At 42.9% G+C, this 17,902-nt stretch overlaps 7 protein-coding genes across 7 annotated transcripts; 5 read left to right on the top strand and 2 right to left on the bottom strand.

Moving 5' to 3' along the window:
- Positions 1–1,395: 1,395 nt before the first annotated feature.
- Positions 1,396–2,013, top strand: BDB00DRAFT_479848 (uncharacterized protein). Its single transcript, XM_053117541.1, has 3 exons — positions 1,396–1,679; positions 1,752–1,832; positions 1,897–2,013. Exons 1-3 carry the CDS (start codon positions 1,457–1,459, stop codon positions 1,908–1,910), a joined length of 318 nt encoding a protein of 105 aa, XP_052977833.1. The 5' UTR covers positions 1,396–1,456; the 3' UTR covers positions 1,911–2,013.
- Positions 1,940–4,234, top strand: BDB00DRAFT_883760 (P-loop containing nucleoside triphosphate hydrolase protein; the record flags this gene model as incomplete). Its single annotated transcript, XM_053128264.1, has 7 exons — positions 1,940–2,050; positions 2,127–2,425; positions 2,540–2,691; positions 2,757–3,094; positions 3,184–3,358; positions 3,452–4,056; positions 4,136–4,234. 7 exons carry the CDS (start codon positions 1,940–1,942, stop codon positions 4,232–4,234), a joined length of 1,779 nt encoding a protein of 592 aa, XP_052977832.1.
- An 867-nt stretch (positions 4,235–5,101) lies between these two features.
- On the top strand, positions 5,102–5,353 carry BDB00DRAFT_831978 (uncharacterized protein; the record flags this gene model as incomplete). The annotated part of the gene is made up of 1 exon (XM_053124169.1): positions 5,102–5,353. A coding segment is annotated over exon 1 (230 nt), but the record flags the coding sequence as incomplete, so codon positions are not given.
- A 1,982-nt stretch (positions 5,354–7,335) lies between these two features.
- BDB00DRAFT_940201 (uncharacterized protein) lies at positions 7,336–7,942 on the top strand (the record flags this gene model as incomplete). Its single annotated transcript, XM_053129342.1, has 1 exon — positions 7,336–7,942. Exon 1 carries the CDS (start codon positions 7,370–7,372, stop codon positions 7,940–7,942), a length of 573 nt encoding a protein of 190 aa, XP_052977830.1. The 5' UTR covers positions 7,336–7,369.
- A 964-nt stretch (positions 7,943–8,906) lies between these two features.
- BDB00DRAFT_831975 (WD40-repeat-containing domain protein) lies at positions 8,907–11,758 on the top strand. Its single transcript, XM_053124168.1, has 5 exons — positions 8,907–9,393; positions 9,480–9,839; positions 9,916–10,038; positions 10,132–10,550; positions 10,618–11,758. The coding sequence occupies exons 1-5, from the start codon at positions 9,334–9,336 to the stop codon at positions 11,498–11,500; spliced, it is 1,845 nt and encodes a 614-aa protein (XP_052977829.1). The 5' UTR covers positions 8,907–9,333; the 3' UTR covers positions 11,501–11,758.
- BDB00DRAFT_831973 (uncharacterized protein) lies at positions 11,757–13,864 on the bottom strand. The gene is made up of 3 exons (XM_053124167.1): positions 13,109–13,864; positions 12,913–13,024; positions 11,757–12,786 (listed from the first exon to the last, which is right to left on the bottom strand). The coding sequence occupies exons 1-3, from the start codon at positions 13,549–13,551 to the stop codon at positions 11,962–11,964; spliced, it is 1,380 nt and encodes a 459-aa protein (XP_052977828.1). The 5' UTR covers positions 13,552–13,864; the 3' UTR covers positions 11,757–11,961.
- Positions 13,865–14,908: 1,044 nt separating this feature from the next.
- BDB00DRAFT_912610 (multicopper oxidase-domain-containing protein) lies at positions 14,909–17,496 on the bottom strand. The gene is made up of 9 exons (XM_053128675.1): positions 17,330–17,496; positions 17,079–17,222; positions 16,924–17,005; positions 16,739–16,832; positions 16,575–16,646; positions 16,155–16,472; positions 15,686–16,054; positions 15,409–15,578; positions 14,909–15,339 (listed from the first exon to the last, which is right to left on the bottom strand). Exons 1-9 carry the CDS (start codon positions 17,482–17,484, stop codon positions 14,989–14,991), a joined length of 1,755 nt encoding a protein of 584 aa, XP_052977827.1. The 5' UTR covers positions 17,485–17,496; the 3' UTR covers positions 14,909–14,988.
- Positions 17,497–17,902: the final 406 nt, after the last annotated feature.

The following is a 17,902-nucleotide window of genomic DNA, read 5'->3' as shown; positions in this document are numbered from 1 at the left end:
CCGCATGCATCAATAATGTTGTCACGCTAATGCTTTCTATTGATACGTTTCATTGGATAATATGAAAAGGAATGAACTTTTCTGATGTTGTCAATCAACTGATACCAGCTAAATATACTGTAGTGGCTTGATAATCTCTGTGCAAAGCTTTTCCTATCAGTAATATATCATATGAAGACGATTACCTCACGAAATCATTACACTTTGGGTAAATGGCCCAGTATATAACGCTCGTCCCACATCTGGTTATTCACTCAAGGATATTATAGAAATTTGATTTTCTGGGTTTCCCTGCAGTAACCAAAACAGCAGATCATCTTTACAATATATAGCAGGTTAGTTACCTGTTTGAGATACGACGCGAGAAATTGTAAGCTCTGTAAATAGTGCTGCTGTCGCCATCGCCGTGGCGGTATGCATATACTAAACTTTTCATTATAAAGTAAGTAGCAATATCAGATAACATCAGAATACCCCAAGCCGAAAAAAATCAATGAATGACAACACAAACAATACTGTAGCTCATTTATTATTTAAGGGTACCCATTCATATCTTTACGATAACCTCATTGTATTGAACAAATATAAAAAGAGCCAAATCGAAGACAAACTGCACCATAGCATTTTAATACTCTTATCTCCACCTATAATAAGCTTCATTTTTCTTGCACTTGCGACCAGATATGGCTGAATTCTATCCTACTCCTCCTCCTTCTCGCCAGCCGCGAACCATGGCATCCTCGGGATCACGTCAATTGGCATTCACTAAGCTGTTGGAAGAACCATCTCGAATTACCTTTCGAACATCCACTCGCGCTGCCGGCCCAAGTCAGCGCACCCTTTGTGCACCCTATCCCTACAAAGCCTGGTACGTATCGAGAGATTTATTTCCGCATGACATTTTGTCTTTTTGGCATTTTTACTGATCTGTCTTTATTTCTTTTTTGGTCAGAGAAACTGCTCAAAACTCTGATGAAGTATCTTCGACATAGATGACGCTTCTTTTGTGGAGCTGCGCTTCTCACCTTTCTTTGTATTGCTATGGCATTTTTTCATAAACCCGTTGTAGAAGTATATAGTAGCTCTATGAGCACTCACTAATAAACCAAAAGATTCTTCCAACATCCAATTTTTTTTAGGGAGGTTACAAATGTTGGGAGAAGGAGTTCATGTGAAGTGACAACATCTTCTATTGCAAAAGGACGCTAACACATCCGCAGAATTCACGCACATTTTGTTCTATGCCTTTATACTCGAAGTAAAACCATGAAATAATGTTGGACCTAGCATATATTTCTGTAAGGTTACCCCAGAGATGACTTTAGGCTATTTCTGTCACACGTTTATGTAGCAGCCTCGGCCATTTCGAACTCAACTACTTCTTGTAGAAAAATCATTAAAGCGTCTTTTTTTTTCTTTTATTTTTCTGTACGATCTCGACGCCGATCCTACGATAATGAAACGAGTAGTCACTTTTCAGGAGAACGATGCTTCGGCACAAGATATAAAGCTCTCAGATTTTGCACAAGCTTCCACGATCACAGAACGATCGCCAAAGAAGCAAAAGCATAACAACTATTATAAACATAACGACAAGAGTAATAAAGCCGATCGTGCGCACATTAAAGCAAAAAGAAAAGAAATGCTAGACTTTCGAAAACAGCTGCCCATTTACTCAGGTATATTTACAGCAAAATGACTCTACAACGATTACCAGCTTAATACTTAACAATCGCTTTCGGATCGATCAGGTCGCGATGCTATTATGAAAGCGATTCAAGACAACCCAGCTGTCATCGTCATGGGCGAGACTGGCAGTGGCAAAACTACTCGTACGTGTTCTTTGCTGTGCTGATATGTGTAAAGAGAAAAAATTACTAAAAAGATTAATGGAAGATTTGCTTTTATAGAGATACCACAATTTATCAAGGAGGCTGGCATGATCTCGGATAAGCTTGGAGGTGTGGCTATTACCCAACCCAGACGAGTGGCTGCTGTCAATTTGGCCAAGCGTGTCGCTGAGGAAACTGTAACAAAGTTGGGAGGGCAGGTAAAAAGCATAGATTATTCTGAATGACGATCATCTGTGCAGTTTGACTCATGCATGACTATGGAACTGTTTCTAGGTTGGTTACACGGTTCGTTTCGACGATACATCTAGCCCTCACACAATCATCAAATACTTGACCGACGGTATGCTTCTTCGTGAAATATTATCGGACGAGCTATTATTACGATATAAAGTCATTGTTTTGGACGAAGCACACGAACGTACGCTAAGAACGGATATGCTGTTTGGTATGGTCAAGAACATTCAGCGGATACGACATGAAAAGGCGCAAAACGGCGAAGATATCGAGGAATTGAAGATTGTAGTGATGAGTGCTACACTGGATGCTGAGAAGTTCAGCGAGTTTTTTGATGGGTAAGGATATGAGTTGATTTGTACGAGTGTGCTATGTACGAGTATGGCGGGAGCTTATCTGCTGCTGCATAAACATCAACGTACACTAAGCAAATGTGTTTCTGTATCATACAGTGCAAAGATTCTTTACGTGTCTGGTCGATTACATCCTGTCGATACATTCTTCACGCAGGAACCGCAGGCGGACTATCTCGACGCAGCACTTGTTAGTATATTTCAGATACATACCAAGAACCCGCTTGGCGATGTTCTTATTTTCCTTCCAGGTAACATTTAAGGTTTTGCAGCCAATTGATGCACATTAAAAATATGCTCATGCAAAGAATTTTAGGTCAGGAGGCTATTGAGACCCTTACAGGTTTGGTGAATGACTATGCGAAACAGCTACGAGGAAAGCAGCAGAAATTGCTCCCCTGTCCCCTGTTTGCTGCCCTGCCGCCATCACAGCAGCAAAAAGTTTTCGATCCTGCACCAGCCAATACCCGCAAAGTCATCTTGGCCACGAATATCGCAGAAACGAGTATTACTATACCTGGAATCAAGTATGTCGTGGATTGTGGTCTAGCAAAGATGCGAGGATTCAACCCCAAGATTGGAGTAGAATCGCTTTTATTGCATCCCATTTCAAAAAGCTCAGCATGGCAGCGCACAGGTCGTGCTGGAAGAGAGGTATTGCTACAAAAGTGGATGAATATGAAGAAATGCATTACAAAATTAATGCAATAGATGAGCTAATCTGACGACGAATCAAATTTTAGCGTGCCGGTGTATGCTATCGATTATACACAGAGCAAACGTTTCGCGAGCTTGACGATGACACAGTACCAGAAATCCGACGCTGCAACCTTGCTGCTGCTGTTCTTTCATTAAAGGCTTCCGGTATCGACAACGTTTTGGAATTCGATTACATGGATCGACCTTCAAGAACATCACGTAAGTCTTGAGCTCGAAGTTGTACGAGAACTTTGACTGGATCGTTGTCTGGTTTCATACATAGCGATAACCATTTGACCTTTTTTGGCATAGTGGTACGGGCACTTGAAGAACTGTATGCATTAGGTGCAATCGATGACACTGGCAAGCTGTCTCCCCTCGGACGCAAGATGTCTGAGTTCCCGCTTGATCCTGCTTTCTCTAAAGTGCTGATCAAGTCTGCTGAGTACGGCTGCACAATGGAAGTGGTTGCCATCATCTCCTTGTTGTCAGTTGATACGATCTTTTTCACGCCATCCGACAAGCGAGAGCAAGCTGCTGAAGTCCGCCGCAAGTTTTTACATCCAGACGGTGACCATCTGACACTTTTAAACGTCCTCAAGGGGTATTGGGAAGTCAAAGGGGATGCAGAATGGTGTAAAGAAAACTTCATCAATATCCGGAATGTCAAAGTCGCATTGGAAGTCAGAGAGCAGCTGGTCCGTTTCTGTGAGCGACTCGATATCCCACCAGCAACCACATGCGGCACAGAGACAGAGTCGGTCTTGAAATGCTTTTTGACAGGCTTCTTTCGGAATACCGCGCTGTTGCAACCAGACGGCTCATACAAAAGCGTGGCCGGCAATCAGCCTGTCAAGATCCACCCTGGTTCGGCGATGTTCGGTAAACGGGTGGAAGGCATCATGTACAACGAATTGGTAAGGCTATATGACATGCACACAGTTTTGTTCGCTGTAAATCCGATTGATGCGGCCCTACTAATCCGCGTTTTTGCAGGTTTTTACTACAAAACATTATGTCCGCGGTGTCTCAGCAATTCAATCGGCTTGGTTACCTCAAGCTGCGCCAAAATATTTCAATAATAAAGCACTCTAATTCATTAGACAGACGCACACGAAACTTGAGAACATGTTTCGGTGACCGCTGGAAGCAAACATGTATGTCATGCTGTGTGCAAGGAATTTCTATATCCCTTATACGATATGCACACCATGCCTTTAGTCCAAGGGGCTGGAAAGGGTTATACAGTTATAGTCAGGAAGTCAAAAGTATATAGCTATTTCTTTGGTGATTTAAAGAAACATGCATGATTTGGCGCTTGATCAATTTTACTGCATTGACAAGTGCGTCTGAGCTAAAACATCTGCTATTACTTACTACAGTAACTCACAGGGAGCTACAGCACCTCACTACGGGATACTATGATGTTCACTGCATATCAACGCTCTTAAAGAACACCCTTAATAAATGTTGTTGATATCAATCTTGTAGAGTGTGTGTTTTCTCATTTGAAGGAGGAAAGAAGGGGTACTGTGATCCTTCCCCTGCCACTGTGTTGCCTGTCTTCACATATAAATAGTGAACCTCTTTCATTATACTGCTTACAGAAATTTTGATACCTTTACTGTCAGCTACAAGTATCTCAATATGCGTTTTGGAACCATCCTTACACTCTCTGCCCTTGCTGTTGTTGCTTCCGCCCAAGCCCAGATTATGACTGGCAATGGTCAATCTCGCGTTGAAGAAGGCACTCCGGCCCTATTTGGCAAAGGAGGAATTTGCGGTGGCGGTAATCCGACTGGCACTGCTTCCCACCAGAACAAGCTTGTGGATACCAATGGTTTCCAAAAGGTCGTCTATCCCGCGAAGGTTGCTGTTGCGCTCAAAGCTGTGAAGAAAAACAGACTCAGCTTTGCAAAGAGGCGATATGAACGCGACGAGAACGAGCGAGACGAAAATGAACGTGACGAGAATGAGCGCGACGAGCATGAACGTGGCGAAAATGAGCGCGACGAAAACGAACGTGGCGAAAATGAGCGCGACGAGCATGAACGTGGCGAAAATGAACGTGACGAAAATGAACGCGACGAAAATTAAATTGACGAAAACGAACCTGACTAGCACCTCAGTAAAGTCCATACGGGCGTACTTTAATGATCCTATATATAATTTTATAATGATTTTTTACAGCATTATTGTTGAGTAGTATTAGCCGTAATTCGTTTTTATTTTAGAAAGCAATACCTTTATCATAATTTAAAAGATTATCGCATTGTGAAATTTCTCCTTAATATAATACATACGCGTTTATTATTATTTCTGTTTCGATGTCTTATCATAAATAATATTATTACAAAGATGCTGCGAGTTCTATTTTGCTCAACATCATTGCGTATGTAACTTTACATAGCTAACTTTGCTGTCAATATATCATTATTGATAAGCAGTATACAGAATGCGAACAGATAAAGTTTTTCGCTTTTTAGCAACAGAAGCTGCGATCACAAAACAAACGACTTATATACAGTAGATCGTAAGTTTGCGGTAAGAAGGATAGCCGTCTTACAGAAGGAGAATAGAGAGGTTAATGTTAGATGGCAATCGCTATTGCACTTCAAAGCACACAATACCTCACGTCGTCCTACCTCTTTTCTCATCTTTTTAAAGTATTATCACTTGTAAATTCCTTCTTATTATATCATCAATCCCATAGATGTTTAATTTTAAATATGCGTTCGAAACGTGTTTAAATGAATAGCAACCTTAAATTATTATATCACCATTACGCAAAGAAATCCATTACGTACCGGTGTCGAAGCTCTATAGAAATTATAAACATATAGGTACGTAGTATGCTGAAACCAGGAGGTTGAGATGTAGTAGCAAATCTGTTGTCGGCCCGTGTCAATTGTCATAAGCATGTTTTTTCAACCCTTTTTTTGTTCGTCCCCTCGATGCTTATCGAAGCCTGAAGTGGTAGGAAAGGTTGGAAGAGTCGATCTGGAAATGTATTCTCGGTATGTACATGATAAGACAGATAGCTAAAGATACGACTATAATGCCGCTTAATGGAATGCTTAGTAGCGCTTCCATAACTTAGGCGATGGTCGATCACGGTTTACATGCAAGTTTTTACAACAAACTTTATGTACATATGTACGCGACGCTTCTCACCGAAAATTATTTCTATGAATGCGTGTGCTGCTGCTTTATTATTATGGTTAGTAATAGCATCCAAAAAGAAATTCTCAATATTGCCATCTCATTTTCCTTGATGATGGCGATATTCTATATGTTTATAACGTTAATGGGCGCTATTTATTTGTACCATAGTGATAAGAAAAAAGAACAATCGATGTGCAAAAAGAATAAAAAAAGACTTTACAACAACAGCGAAAGAAACATAGATGCATTATATGTAATAATAACCTAGCACCAGGAGGAACAGAAGGAGTACATGATGCTATATTCCGCGATACAACGCTTCTTCAAAGGGGAGCATGCATATAGTATGATGTTGAATGTTATGACTTGGTTGAAGTTGTAGCACTTTACGCTTGGAGACTTGGACAAAGAAAGATCACTTTGATAAACAATCATGTGCAGCACCCTGCGTACATAGTATACTGGTTCATGATCAGCCGCCTATTGGAATGTTTCAAATACATGATGTCTGCTGAGCTGTTTTGTTGACTATGTCAACAATATGCGGGCAATCACTGCTGCTATGTTGTTGGAGTTCCTGATTGAACTTAACAGCATCATTCCTTCGTTTTTCAATGGCGAACAGTAAGTTCAGGGAAGAATGTGATTCATTGTATAACTCGCGACAATTAGATAACAAAGCGAAGTGCGTGTAGATGTAAAGTAAGCTGTACAAATGTGCACAGGGCAATGTTACCTCCGTGTTGATTTTAGTTTCATTTACTAATGAGCACCGGGCAAGCATAATTTTTATTCTTACTCTTTTTTATCTAGCAAAGATTTAAGGGGTAGGAAGGGGTTGTAATACTTTGACTCTAAACCCTACTAAACACGAAGAATAATTCAATGTAATGAATCAGCTATATAGCACCATAAAAGTGGAATGGTGGCAGATGGGCGTATGTACTTTTTGAGGAAAGCAACCGCATCCGTCTTGTATATAAAAGGGCTCAAAAGAGTCCCAGATACTCAGTAGACCATCATCTCCACTACTTACAACCATATCTTTCAGTGAAATCTCTCAAAATGCGTTTCGGAGCTATCCTAACATTTTCTGCAATCGCTGCCATTGCTTCTACCGTCCAAGCTGATTATGCTCCTAATGTTGCCTCGAGGGAACCTAGCATTAGCCCGAGAGAACCTGGTGTAGCAAACAATCCATATACAGACGGCTCGGTCGAGGCTGCTAGCGCGATGAACGTGGTGCGACGAAATATACTCAGCCTTACAAAGAGAGATGAGCCAAAGGAAAACGAAAACGAACAGAAGGAAAACGAACAGAAGGAAAACGAACAGAAGGAAAACGAACCAAAGGAAAACGAACCAAAGGAAAACGAACCAAAGGAAAACGAACCAAAGGAAATCGAAAAAAACGAAGTCGATAATGGCAAGCGCAAGCGCAGCTTGGCCAAGCGAGCAGAACGGGACGAGAACGAACATGAAGCTGATGAAAAGGACAACGAGCCAGAAGAAAACGAAAAGGACGAGAACGATAACGGCAAGCGCAAGCGCAGCTTAGCCAAGCGAGGAGAACGGGACGAGAACGAGCCCGATGAGAACGAGAATGAGCCTGATGAGAACGAAGCTGACGAGAAATAGAATTCTCACCGCTACATATTGCTTATCTAATTCTACTATGTGTGCTGCTATCACTTTCTTGAATATCATACATCATCATATAATATTTTGCCATCGCTTGTTGCAATAAAGATCATCAACCAGGATATATACCATTGAATCATATCGTTAGTCATAGCAGCTGCCTCCCAATTCCTTTCTTTTGATGTATGTATGATCGTCTATTCGGAATATGGAGGAGGCTATAAACTTCTGCTAGATTATGAAAGCGTAAACACCGTGCGGTCAGTCAGGCTGAGACAGGGTCACATATTGAGTTTCTGTACGACGTTGCAGATAATGTGTGCTTGAGTGGGCGGCCTTTTCTTGAGCACGAGAACACTTTAAATAGGGCTGCATACCGCCTGTGCGGATCAATCTGTTGCCCGTGTTTTTTTACCCGGCCTCGAAACATGGAGTACAGTTCTGATGATGGCACGTTTTACGATGCAAAGAACAGTACGGTCACGCTCACGCCTGTTCCTGACTCCCAAAAACAGAAGCAACAGCAAGACGTTAAAAAACACCAGTTGAACAACACTGCCACCATCAACGCTCCCGCCACCATGGTTCGAAAGCATACAACAGATAGCACTAGCAGCAGTGCAGTTGTTACTACTGCACCACATCGATTACATCGTAATTCGATTACCGTCGGTCCTGATTGGCGAACGTCTGAAAGTCGTATGTATGTTTCCTCTATCATATCCTTCTATCATAATTTCAAATTGTACTCGCCAAGCTGAAATTTAAATCCTCCGTTTTGTTTGTTTGGCAATTATCTTTTCTTCAGCTTCATGGGGTGACAACAGTAGCGGTACCAATCTTGATACAACGGCAACGACAAACGCACAACAGGCAACGCTATCAAATGAACCGCCACGACATCATCAACAACAGGCACAACCTTCGTTGGAAATAACTATGCCGTTGCAAGCACCACCACCATCATCATCATCACGTACGCTTCGATCGCAAAAGAGTAAACTCAGTATGATGAGCACGGGAAATAATAATAATAATAATAACAAAAGTAACGAATCTCGTCAGGCTGAGCATACGGGGTAAGTCTTTTAATTTCCCTAGCAATATATTGCACACACACAATCTATAGACAGAAAGATGAGTGGCTATGCTTATTTTTAAAGAATGATTGCAGTAGCGATAAAAAGGGGAAAAAGAGTTTTCTGGAGCGAATTGGTCTTCGTCGGCGAAAAAAGACGAATGAATCTTCTACAAAAGACGAGGATGACCCTGATACAATAGCGGCGGACGAGGATGATGTATCAGAACACAGTACGGGGACAACATCATCATCAGAATCCATAGCTGGGCGGAATAGCACAGAGTCGAGTCGGTCAGGCACGCTACACATGCCAAATGCACTTGGCACCCTTCGCGATCACTTTCCTCATATTGGGCTGCCTGTTAAGGTAAGAGAAAATAAACAGCAAGAATCCCTTCGCTACTTATGGATTTAATGCTAAAGCGGACCATGTATCCTCTTCGTTTTTTGAAGGTCAAGTCCAAGAACAAATCCAACCATGAGCTCTCTCGATTGTGTTTGGCTCAGACCCTCACACTTTTACCTCGATCAATAAACAGCAGTCAGGCTAGACGACCTTCACATGATACCCAGGAGCACTCTCATAGTCAGAGCTTCGCACATGGTGCAACATGGACAATGATGTTTAGCAAGGATGGGAAATACATGGCTTCGGCTGGACAATTCTGCAACATTCATGTATGGAAAGTGCTAGATCACGCATACAATGGGGAGGATAGCGAGGAAAAAGAAACGATCCATGTGTTTGAGGATACTCCCCTACGCGAGTATCGCGGTCATCTTGCGGATGTTCTTGATATTAGCTGGTCAAGGGTACGAAGGAAAAAGAAAACAAAGGAAGGGATTACAATAATGTCTCCAAAATCAATGCTAACATCATTGCTTCTAGAACAATTTCATTATCTCGGCTTCAATGGATAAGACTGTAAGGTTGTGGCATGTGTCAAGGGAGGAATGCTTAGGTGTGTTTCCCCATCTGGACATTGTTACATCTGTGTGCTTCCATCCCAAGGTACATATCTTGTATTTCCTACGGAGAGAAAACATCACGGTAGAACGACTCTTGACGACGCACATATTAACCCTTTTATATCGGATTTCATAGGATGACTGCTTCTTTCTATCTGGATCACTTGATAGCAGATTACGGTTGTGGAACATTTCGGATAAAAAAGTGGCATTTTGGAACGAAGTGCCGAATGGAAACCTAATAACGGCCATTGGATTCACACTGGATGGCAAGACCGCATGTGCTGGATCACAGATAGGCCAATGCTTTTTCTACGAGACGCAAGGTCTTCGATACAACACACAAATCAATATAAGGTTTAGCAAGCGTACGTCGAAAAAGGGCCGCAAGATTACTGGTATTGAAGCTATGCCGGGCTTGCTTCCAGGTGACGAAAAGATGCTCATCACAAGCAACGATTCAAGGACGCGTTTATATAACATGCGGGACAAGAGTCTCATGTACAAATACAAAGGCGCGCACAACCATTCAATGCAAATTCGTGCCACATTCAGGTACACATTGTGTTACACATGTCAAACTAAGAAAGGCCCAGCATTATTGACTTGTAAATACTGTTAGTGATGATGGACGGAATATTGTGAGCGGATCTGAGGATGGCAATGTATATATCTGGGTGACAGAGCCAATCATGTATTCACCATTCCATCATTGGCAAGGAACTGAAGTAGCGCTCGGCGAGTTCGATGCAAACGACGACGAGCATTTTCGGACGAGTGCTGGTGGCAGCAATGTTGCCAATGGTCAACAGCACCACACATCCACACCAAGTTCGACGCGTGTGCCTGGATGGCTTAAGCGCAACAGCGAGAAACAAACCGACAAGTTACGTAGTCATAGTGAATACTTTGAAGCGCATCAACATGTTGCCACAGTTGCCACGTTTGCACCAACACGAACACGGCAAGCTTTAGCTAGAACCGGACGTGATACCATTTATAACCATACCCCGATTGATCCAGCCCTTGAAGATCTTCGTCAGCGCCGATGGAAGGCCAAGAACCATGAAGAGATTCGCTTGATGCGACGTTCATTCTCGGGCACTGATTTTGGGATGCACCGCTTATGCCTCACGCAGAATGATCAGCTCAGCAGCGATGAAGACGATGACGGCATCAGACCGGAGGAGCAGGAGGAAGAAAAAGAGGAGTGGTGGGGCGAACTGCGGGGTAAGTACAGTTATCCAGACGGGCAGATTATTGTTTCCGCAAATGACACGGGCTGTATCAAGGTATGGCGCATGGATTCTGGCGTCTATGATGAAGTTCTCATTCAAAAGCAAAAGCGGCCACGGAATATGCATCGGAAGAGCAGCAGTCTCGATCATGTTATAAACCATCATCATCCGCCCAGTACAAGCTCGCACAGATCCAATGAATCTTCAAAGTCAAAGACACGGCCGCACATAGGACATCTTCTCTATTCTACGGGCCGATCGAAATAATCTCTTGCCATATACCCCCGCCCCTTTACCTACTTTAGTTTTTCTTGTTTCTTACATGTATAGACATCTTCCCCATCCCTGTAATAGCCTTGTAGTTTTGCTTTTCTCTTTGCTCTCGGGTCAGCATGAATCCTAATAATAATGTCTAAAAAGTATGTAGCACGCACACAACTTCCTTTTATGACATTGCCATCACAATATACAAGGCATGCATATCCAGGGACGCACATCACTTAAACAGAGCATCCAACAAAAGTGTGTAAACAGAACAGCATACAGTTCTTTTGATGGTTTGAAGAGCATGTGGGGAGGAGAATGAGTAAAGTTTATCTACAGAATAGTACTACATGAATGATGAAATAAGAAGGGACAATACAGAGGGGAAAACAGGAGGAGCTTGACGAGAACAGGACTACAAAGAAAAATTTGGAGGAGGGTAATATTATAGATCATACATGCATCTAATCACGGCAAAGCATAGCAATCAAGGCACCGCCAATGCTTCCGCCGTCTCTAGCGATTTCAAGCTTGATCTTATCCGTCACATCGGCACCAAACCATTCGCGCAGAGCGCACCGTAAACGATCGGCCATGTGGGGATAGAACTCGTAAGTGGATCCGGTGATACCAACGACAATTTCAGGCTGGTCCAGCAACTGCTGCTGTTGAATCAAGGATGCGATGGCGACAGAAGCCAAATAAGCGCTACGAGTTGCAACAATGCGGCAAATGCGGGTCAGAATGGCCATATCCTGCAGAGTGGGCATGTGCAGAAAGTGGAAATTGCTCAGAATCTCCATACCCTTTTCACGGTTCAACGAGTCAGCTTCTGCTTCCAGTGCGCTCATGTAGGCCGTTGGGAATGACCAAAGCTCTTCCAGACCCTCGGGCACCACGCCGCCAAACAGCAGGTCGGCCTTGATAAAATCAATTGCAATCAGACGAACCAGCTCGCCCAGGTAGGCACCTGACACCATCTTTTCGTAAATTTGGAATTTGGGTTGGTTGTGGCTGGCATCCAGTGCCAGGTCATACTTTGTCAGCGGCAGATAGCTTTCATTTCCGAAAATATCTATTTCGGCGTTGATAAGCATTTCTGTGCCTGGAGGATACTTGTTCCGTACAGCAGAGTCCATCTTTTCGATGGCCTCTACCTTTTCAGGGTAGGCACTGTTGATGCCGGTAGCATAGATCAGTCCAATACGGGCCTTTGGATTGCTATAGGCATGTGCAACCAGGGTGCCCACTGTGTCGTTCAAGATGGCCCGCACTTTAACGTTCAATGACTTTTAACAGCAAAGATCGAATGTCAGATCAGTATTGATACTCGACTCATTTCTCACGCATTTCACATTTCCACACGCTACCCTCTCTCTGTCTATCTTTCAAGATGAAAATCTGTATGCACAAACCTTGCGCTCGAAAGCTTGTTGAAACATATCAGCCAGATCATGACCCTCTGTTTCTTGAAGGGTAAAGCCTTTGCCCATTCGAAGGATCACGCCTCGATCCACAGCCGACTGACTATGATTATCAAAGGAAAAGCCTAAATTAGATCCAACGCCTTCCTTGCTAATTTTCTAATATTTTTTTTACCTGAATACTCACTCTACGGGGAAACTCCAGCATACACCCAAGGACAAGGTTACTTCACCGCGTACCTGTGCCTCGGTGAAAAGGTGGGGTGCCTTGACGGTAATCAGCTCCTTTACAGCATCGGCAATCCAGTCAAAGAATGCAGCACCAGCGCCCGTTTTGAGTTCTTGCGAGGGCGATTGCTTCAGTTCCAGGACACGGACCTGACCATTGCCGAGCAGCTCGACAGCAGAAATGCGCAAGTTGGTTCCTCCAAGATCAAGCGATAAAAAGGACCCTGTTTCGTTTCCCTTGGGCAACTTTGTGACGAAGGACGGAATCATGGTGGCAAGGCCCCTTGAGGGGGTCTTGAGGCCGTGCTTGTACTCGTTGGCGAAACCACTGACAATGGGGGCGAGTTTTTCCTTGGACAGCAGAAAGTCTCGCTCCAGGTTTTGAAACAGTGCATCAGTCATATTTAAAATATAGAGTCACAATACTAAACGAGTGGTGGGTGTGCAACGTTGGTTGGTATGTGGGTGTGAATGGAGGTGCGCTTATGTGTGGGAGTGTGCGTGGGGCAGCTGGAGCTGGAAGTGCTTTTGGTTTCCTATAGAAGCAGGAGGAGATAAAGGAAAAGGCTTGTGTTTTTATTCTTGGCGGGCTCTTCTTTTGCCTTGACCCTTTTTATGAGAAAAAAAGAGAATAAAAAAAACGAGTGGAGGAGGGAAGATTATAATGGGAAGGCAGGTCGACAATGTTTCGGGAATGGGTGCAATCCAGAGCCAATTACCTACGCCCCACCGTCGGAAAATACAGCGACGATGACCCTTATGAACCCTTTTCGGTGCCTAACTCAGAACATATCCGCGCTGACCAAAAAAAAAAAGGGCGGGGTTCGTTGTGCATTTAGGACCCGCATTTCATCCCATCTTTTTTGTCATGGCATCTTTCGTTCCAAGTTAAGAGGGGAAGATACGGAGGTACAATAGTGAACCAAGAAAGACACGGTAGAATATATAAAAGTTAGAAAAAAGCTGTCATGCATGCATACGCCTTGTATTATACAGGTCTCCACTTTTTTGGAGTGAAAGAATATGCACGATCCTACTCCGTAGCCAAACTGGGCCTTACGTAATCCGAACCCTTCTCGACCGGGGCCCAAATCAACAAAATGGACCCTGGAAAACATACGTAATGATCACAAACACACGAATAATCCGTCCCCGGAAAAAAGTGTGTGCTTGTTCAACAAAACGTGAGTAAACTTGATTGACCCAACAAAGAAGAGCTCAAATAGGTATTGATTTCGCTTGATTACAAACAGGAAAAGAACTAATATGGCGATGCACGAAGCTAAATATGACATACTACCCACTTTGTTGTTACTACGTTACGGTGCTTTATTATAATGTAGTTACTACTTGCTGATCATTTGTTGCTAAGGCAACCAGCAAAACGGTATTCTGATTGATCATTACCTTCTCACATGGTATAGCTCTATAAAAAAAAATATAACCGGTTACAACAACTTCCCAGAAACAACAAGCTGGAATTCCGAGAAAAGCCACATTCCGTTTTTCATTGATACCGCAGAAGATCATGATGGACATTGCATATCGGATATGCACTCGATACGTACATCAGCAGCGCAGCTATGAGAACATCCAGCCAACGGCTGGCATCATCGTTGCTAAGCTGTATTCCCTACCCCTAGACGACCCCACACCATCAACCCCTTTAATTCCTTGAATCTCCGTAACTGAACTTTAAAAAGGAATGTATATATTATTATTTAATAGTGATATGGATATACTGATATAAATCACACTTCTACGAGGGAGAGTCAAGAAAACTAAAAGACAAAGGTTTGCTATTAAAAGAGGCTGTTCACTTTGAGCTATGATATATGATTACTGCATATGTTTGCTTTCGACAATGGCTCGTGCTTCCTTTTGTGGATCGGCGTGTGCAAACCACACAATCGTCGCGATGCCAAGCAATGCAGCGATGATACAACCAGCCATGGCACCTTTGCCGCGAGCAGTAAAGCCATCGTAAATCAATGTGACACCGCTTGGTGCTCCCGATAAATCCAGTCCTTTCTTGCCCGCCGCATTTCCTGTCGCAGGAATACCACCAGCGGTACACATTTCACTCATAGAAGAAGGCAATGTCATGCGCTGCTGAGCTACATCGGGTGCTTCAACTAAGGTCACTGCAAGACCAGATTCCAAGTGCCACTCAATGTGACAATGAAAGAACTAAACATTACAGTATCAGTCAAGCTTGCTTCGTTATTGGCTAGCAGATTATTGTATTAAAATTATTACCCAGACACCAGGATTATCTGCACGGAAGCGAATAATAGTATAACCTTCTCCGGGCACTCTGATCGTATCACGACGCATCGGATTGGTGGTATTTAAAGTAATTGACGAGTTATTATCGTAATAGCCATCCCCACGTCCAACAACTTGGAATACGTGGCCGTGCAAATGGACTAGTAATACGATATTCTTATTTTAATCGAGTCGTCTTCCATCAAGCTTTTTTTGAAAAAGGTACAGAAATATCATTTAAGAGGGAAAGAAATTAGAGGTAACTTACATGGATGGTCGTTTCCGTCCTTATTATTAAGTACTAGCTGAACCATATCGAGATGCTTCAGGATATGCACACCTGTCTGCGGGCCGTAAACTTCAGAGCTTAACGGGTATTGGCCTTCGGAAAACAATGTATTCAATGTAGGAACCTTGGGGGGTAGATACGGCAAATCATTAAACATTCCTCGATTGATACCGTCTGTGGTGACATCGAAATTGATCTCAAGGTTAATTGAGACATCTGGCTCCACAGCAGCGAGTACCTCGACTGGTTGCAAAATAGTATCATCAAAGGATGTATTGTTGAATGCGATGTTTTGTATAGCCCCAAAGTTGGTATGAGTCTGGTCATAGAAAATGGGTATAGATATATCTAGATGTTATAGCCATATGATGAGTAAAAACTATGCGAGAAAGCAGGTGTATATAGTGAATGAAAAGCTATTGTTGTTCTAAAGTAGCGGTTTACTTACTATACTGCAGAGTATCTGGTAATGAGTCAAGCATTTCAGTATCCATATCAGCATGCATGTAGTAATTCATTGACGTATCATTCTTTGCGGTCACAAGAACAGATACACGTTGTGCAGCAGTGAGCGATACCATGTCCATTGGCTGACGCTGCACTTCGACACCGTCTACTTCGATCACATCCAGAGTGTGATTATCAATGCTGTAGTGGTACGTAACGAATCCAGACATATTAATCAAACGAAGACGGTATGTTTTCCCTGGAGTAAATGTGAGGCTCGCATTTGCATTGTCCATGATAAGACCAGAGTCAGGAATTGCTATATATTTAAGAGAGAAAACGTGTGAAACCAAGAAGTTGAGCTTTCTTTATGCGTCGTATTAATAGGTGATGAAGAATATTGTGTATTAGGTTGACTTACGTTCAGCCCCAGTAGGGTTGTATTCGTTCAAAAAGGTAGCCAAACCCTCGGTGCTCTCAGCGTGGTACCAGTCTGTTGAGGAAGGATTAAAGGGGTAGATAAACGAAGAAAATAAATAAGTGCCTTATATGCAGAAATTCTTGGGGATAGGAATAGCCCATTACCAACTAGTGTGACAGTTCGGTCATAATCATACTGGTAGGTTTCAACTGTATTATGGAGAATTAACGGCGTTCGGAAACCATCCATGTATTGACCCTGTATGATTTACACAAAATGAAAAAGAGAGGTCAAAACACAAGTACATATCTGTTGCTTGAACCATGGTAAGCTAGTAAATTATCATTACCATGTAATGGCTGTGGATCCAATAAGTGCCGTGCTGGGTGATATTAAACTCATAGGTGAAATCGTGGCCCGGTGGAATGGGACTGTACATAACAAATCATCCGGTTATTCTTTTACGCCATGCATGCAGTATCAGAAAGGCAAGGTAGGACTTACCATTGGGTTACCATCGAGGGTCCGTCCATGTAGGCGGTATTGTTTTGGAACATGCCGTGTGAGTGCACAGCGGTTGGCACGTCTAGCGAATTATGTACATTGATGACCAAGGTGTCGTTGATGGTAGCTTCCACTGGTGGTGGCCTATTAAGGATCAAATTCTTCAGCACATGAGCATATTTTTGTTTACGTTTTGCAAGGAAAAGAAGTAGTGGAAGGTAGTGATAGTGGAAGAAGTACTCTTTACTTACGGCCATTGTCCATTAACACCGATCACACGACGTTCTTGTAGACCATCAGGATTAGCATTAGTGTAGGTAATATCCCAGTTGAGCACGACTTGGGCAGCGTTCGCGACGGTAGCAGCTAGAAGAGAAGCAGCCCCAAAGGACTTAAGCAAATACATTGGACAAGTGCGGGGAGGAAGCAACGAAAGAAATGAAAGAAGTTAACCGCTCACAAAGAAGAACTTAATTTATGGACACGTTTTTTTTGGGGAGGGGTGGAGGGAAGTGGTGGGAAGGATGTCGTGATCAATAAGTAATAAAAAACCAGGTGTTGATGGCGTCTCAGTGAGATTTGAGCTAAAATGAGCTTCGTGCAGATAAAAAAAATGTTTTGCTACGATATATTAAGCTATTATCTGTGGCTTGACCATCTAGTAGTACATATTTGATCATTCTCGAGGGGCGATGATGCACGCCCTGATCTGCATGAGAATCGTGGCCCAAGTTACACGAAGAAATTGATCCCGTCCAGCGGCATATACAGAAGGAAACAGGAAAAAAAACTCTGTTCCGTTTGTTTTTTTAACATCATCCTTC

Source organism: Zychaea mexicana (genome assembly GCF_025766255.1).
Source record: "Zychaea mexicana strain RSA 1403 chromosome Unknown BDB00scaffold_56, whole genome shotgun sequence".
Classification (NCBI taxonomy): Eukaryota; Fungi; Mucoromycota; class Mucoromycetes; order Mucorales; family Lichtheimiaceae; genus Zychaea; species Zychaea mexicana.
The sequence above is the reverse complement of the archived record's forward strand: the minus strand, read 5'-3'. Positions and strand labels throughout refer to the sequence as shown.

Coding starts and splice junctions, on each gene's coding strand:
- BDB00DRAFT_831975 (XM_053124168.1), top strand. CDS start 9,334: ATGCCAAATGCACTTGGCACCCTTCGCGATCACTTTCCTCATATTGGG. Junction 9,394..9,479: donor ATATTGGGCTGCCTGTTAAG/GTAAGAGAAAAT, acceptor CGTTTTTTGAAG/GTCAAGTCCAAGAACAAATC. Junction 10,551..10,617: donor CAAATTCGTGCCACATTCAG/GTACACATTGTG, acceptor AAATACTGTTAG/TGATGATGGACGGAATATTG.
- BDB00DRAFT_479848 (XM_053117541.1), top strand. CDS start 1,457: ATGAAACGAGTAGTCACTTTTCAGGAGAACGATGCTTCGGCACAAGAT. Junction 1,680..1,751: donor ACAGCTGCCCATTTACTCAG/GTATATTTACAG, acceptor CGGATCGATCAG/GTCGCGATGCTATTATGAAA.
- BDB00DRAFT_912610 (XM_053128675.1), bottom strand. CDS start 17,484: ATGTATTTGCTTAAGTCCTTTGGGGCTGCTTCTCTTCTAGCTGCTACC. Junction 16,473..16,574: donor CAACCCTACTGGGGCTGAAC/GTAAGTCAACCT, acceptor TTAAATATATAG/CAATTCCTGACTCTGGTCTT. Junction 15,340..15,408: donor CAGATAATCCTGGTGTCTGG/GTAATAATTTTA, acceptor TGTAATGTTTAG/TTCTTTCATTGTCACATTGA.
- BDB00DRAFT_831973 (XM_053124167.1), bottom strand. CDS start 13,551: ATGACTGATGCACTGTTTCAAAACCTGGAGCGAGACTTTCTGCTGTCC. Junction 13,025..13,108: donor TGCTGGAGTTTCCCCGTAGA/GTGAGTATTCAG, acceptor TGATAATCATAG/TCAGTCGGCTGTGGATCGAG. Junction 12,787..12,912: donor AACAAGCTTTCGAGCGCAAG/GTTTGTGCATAC, acceptor TGCTGTTAAAAG/TCATTGAACGTTAAAGTGCG.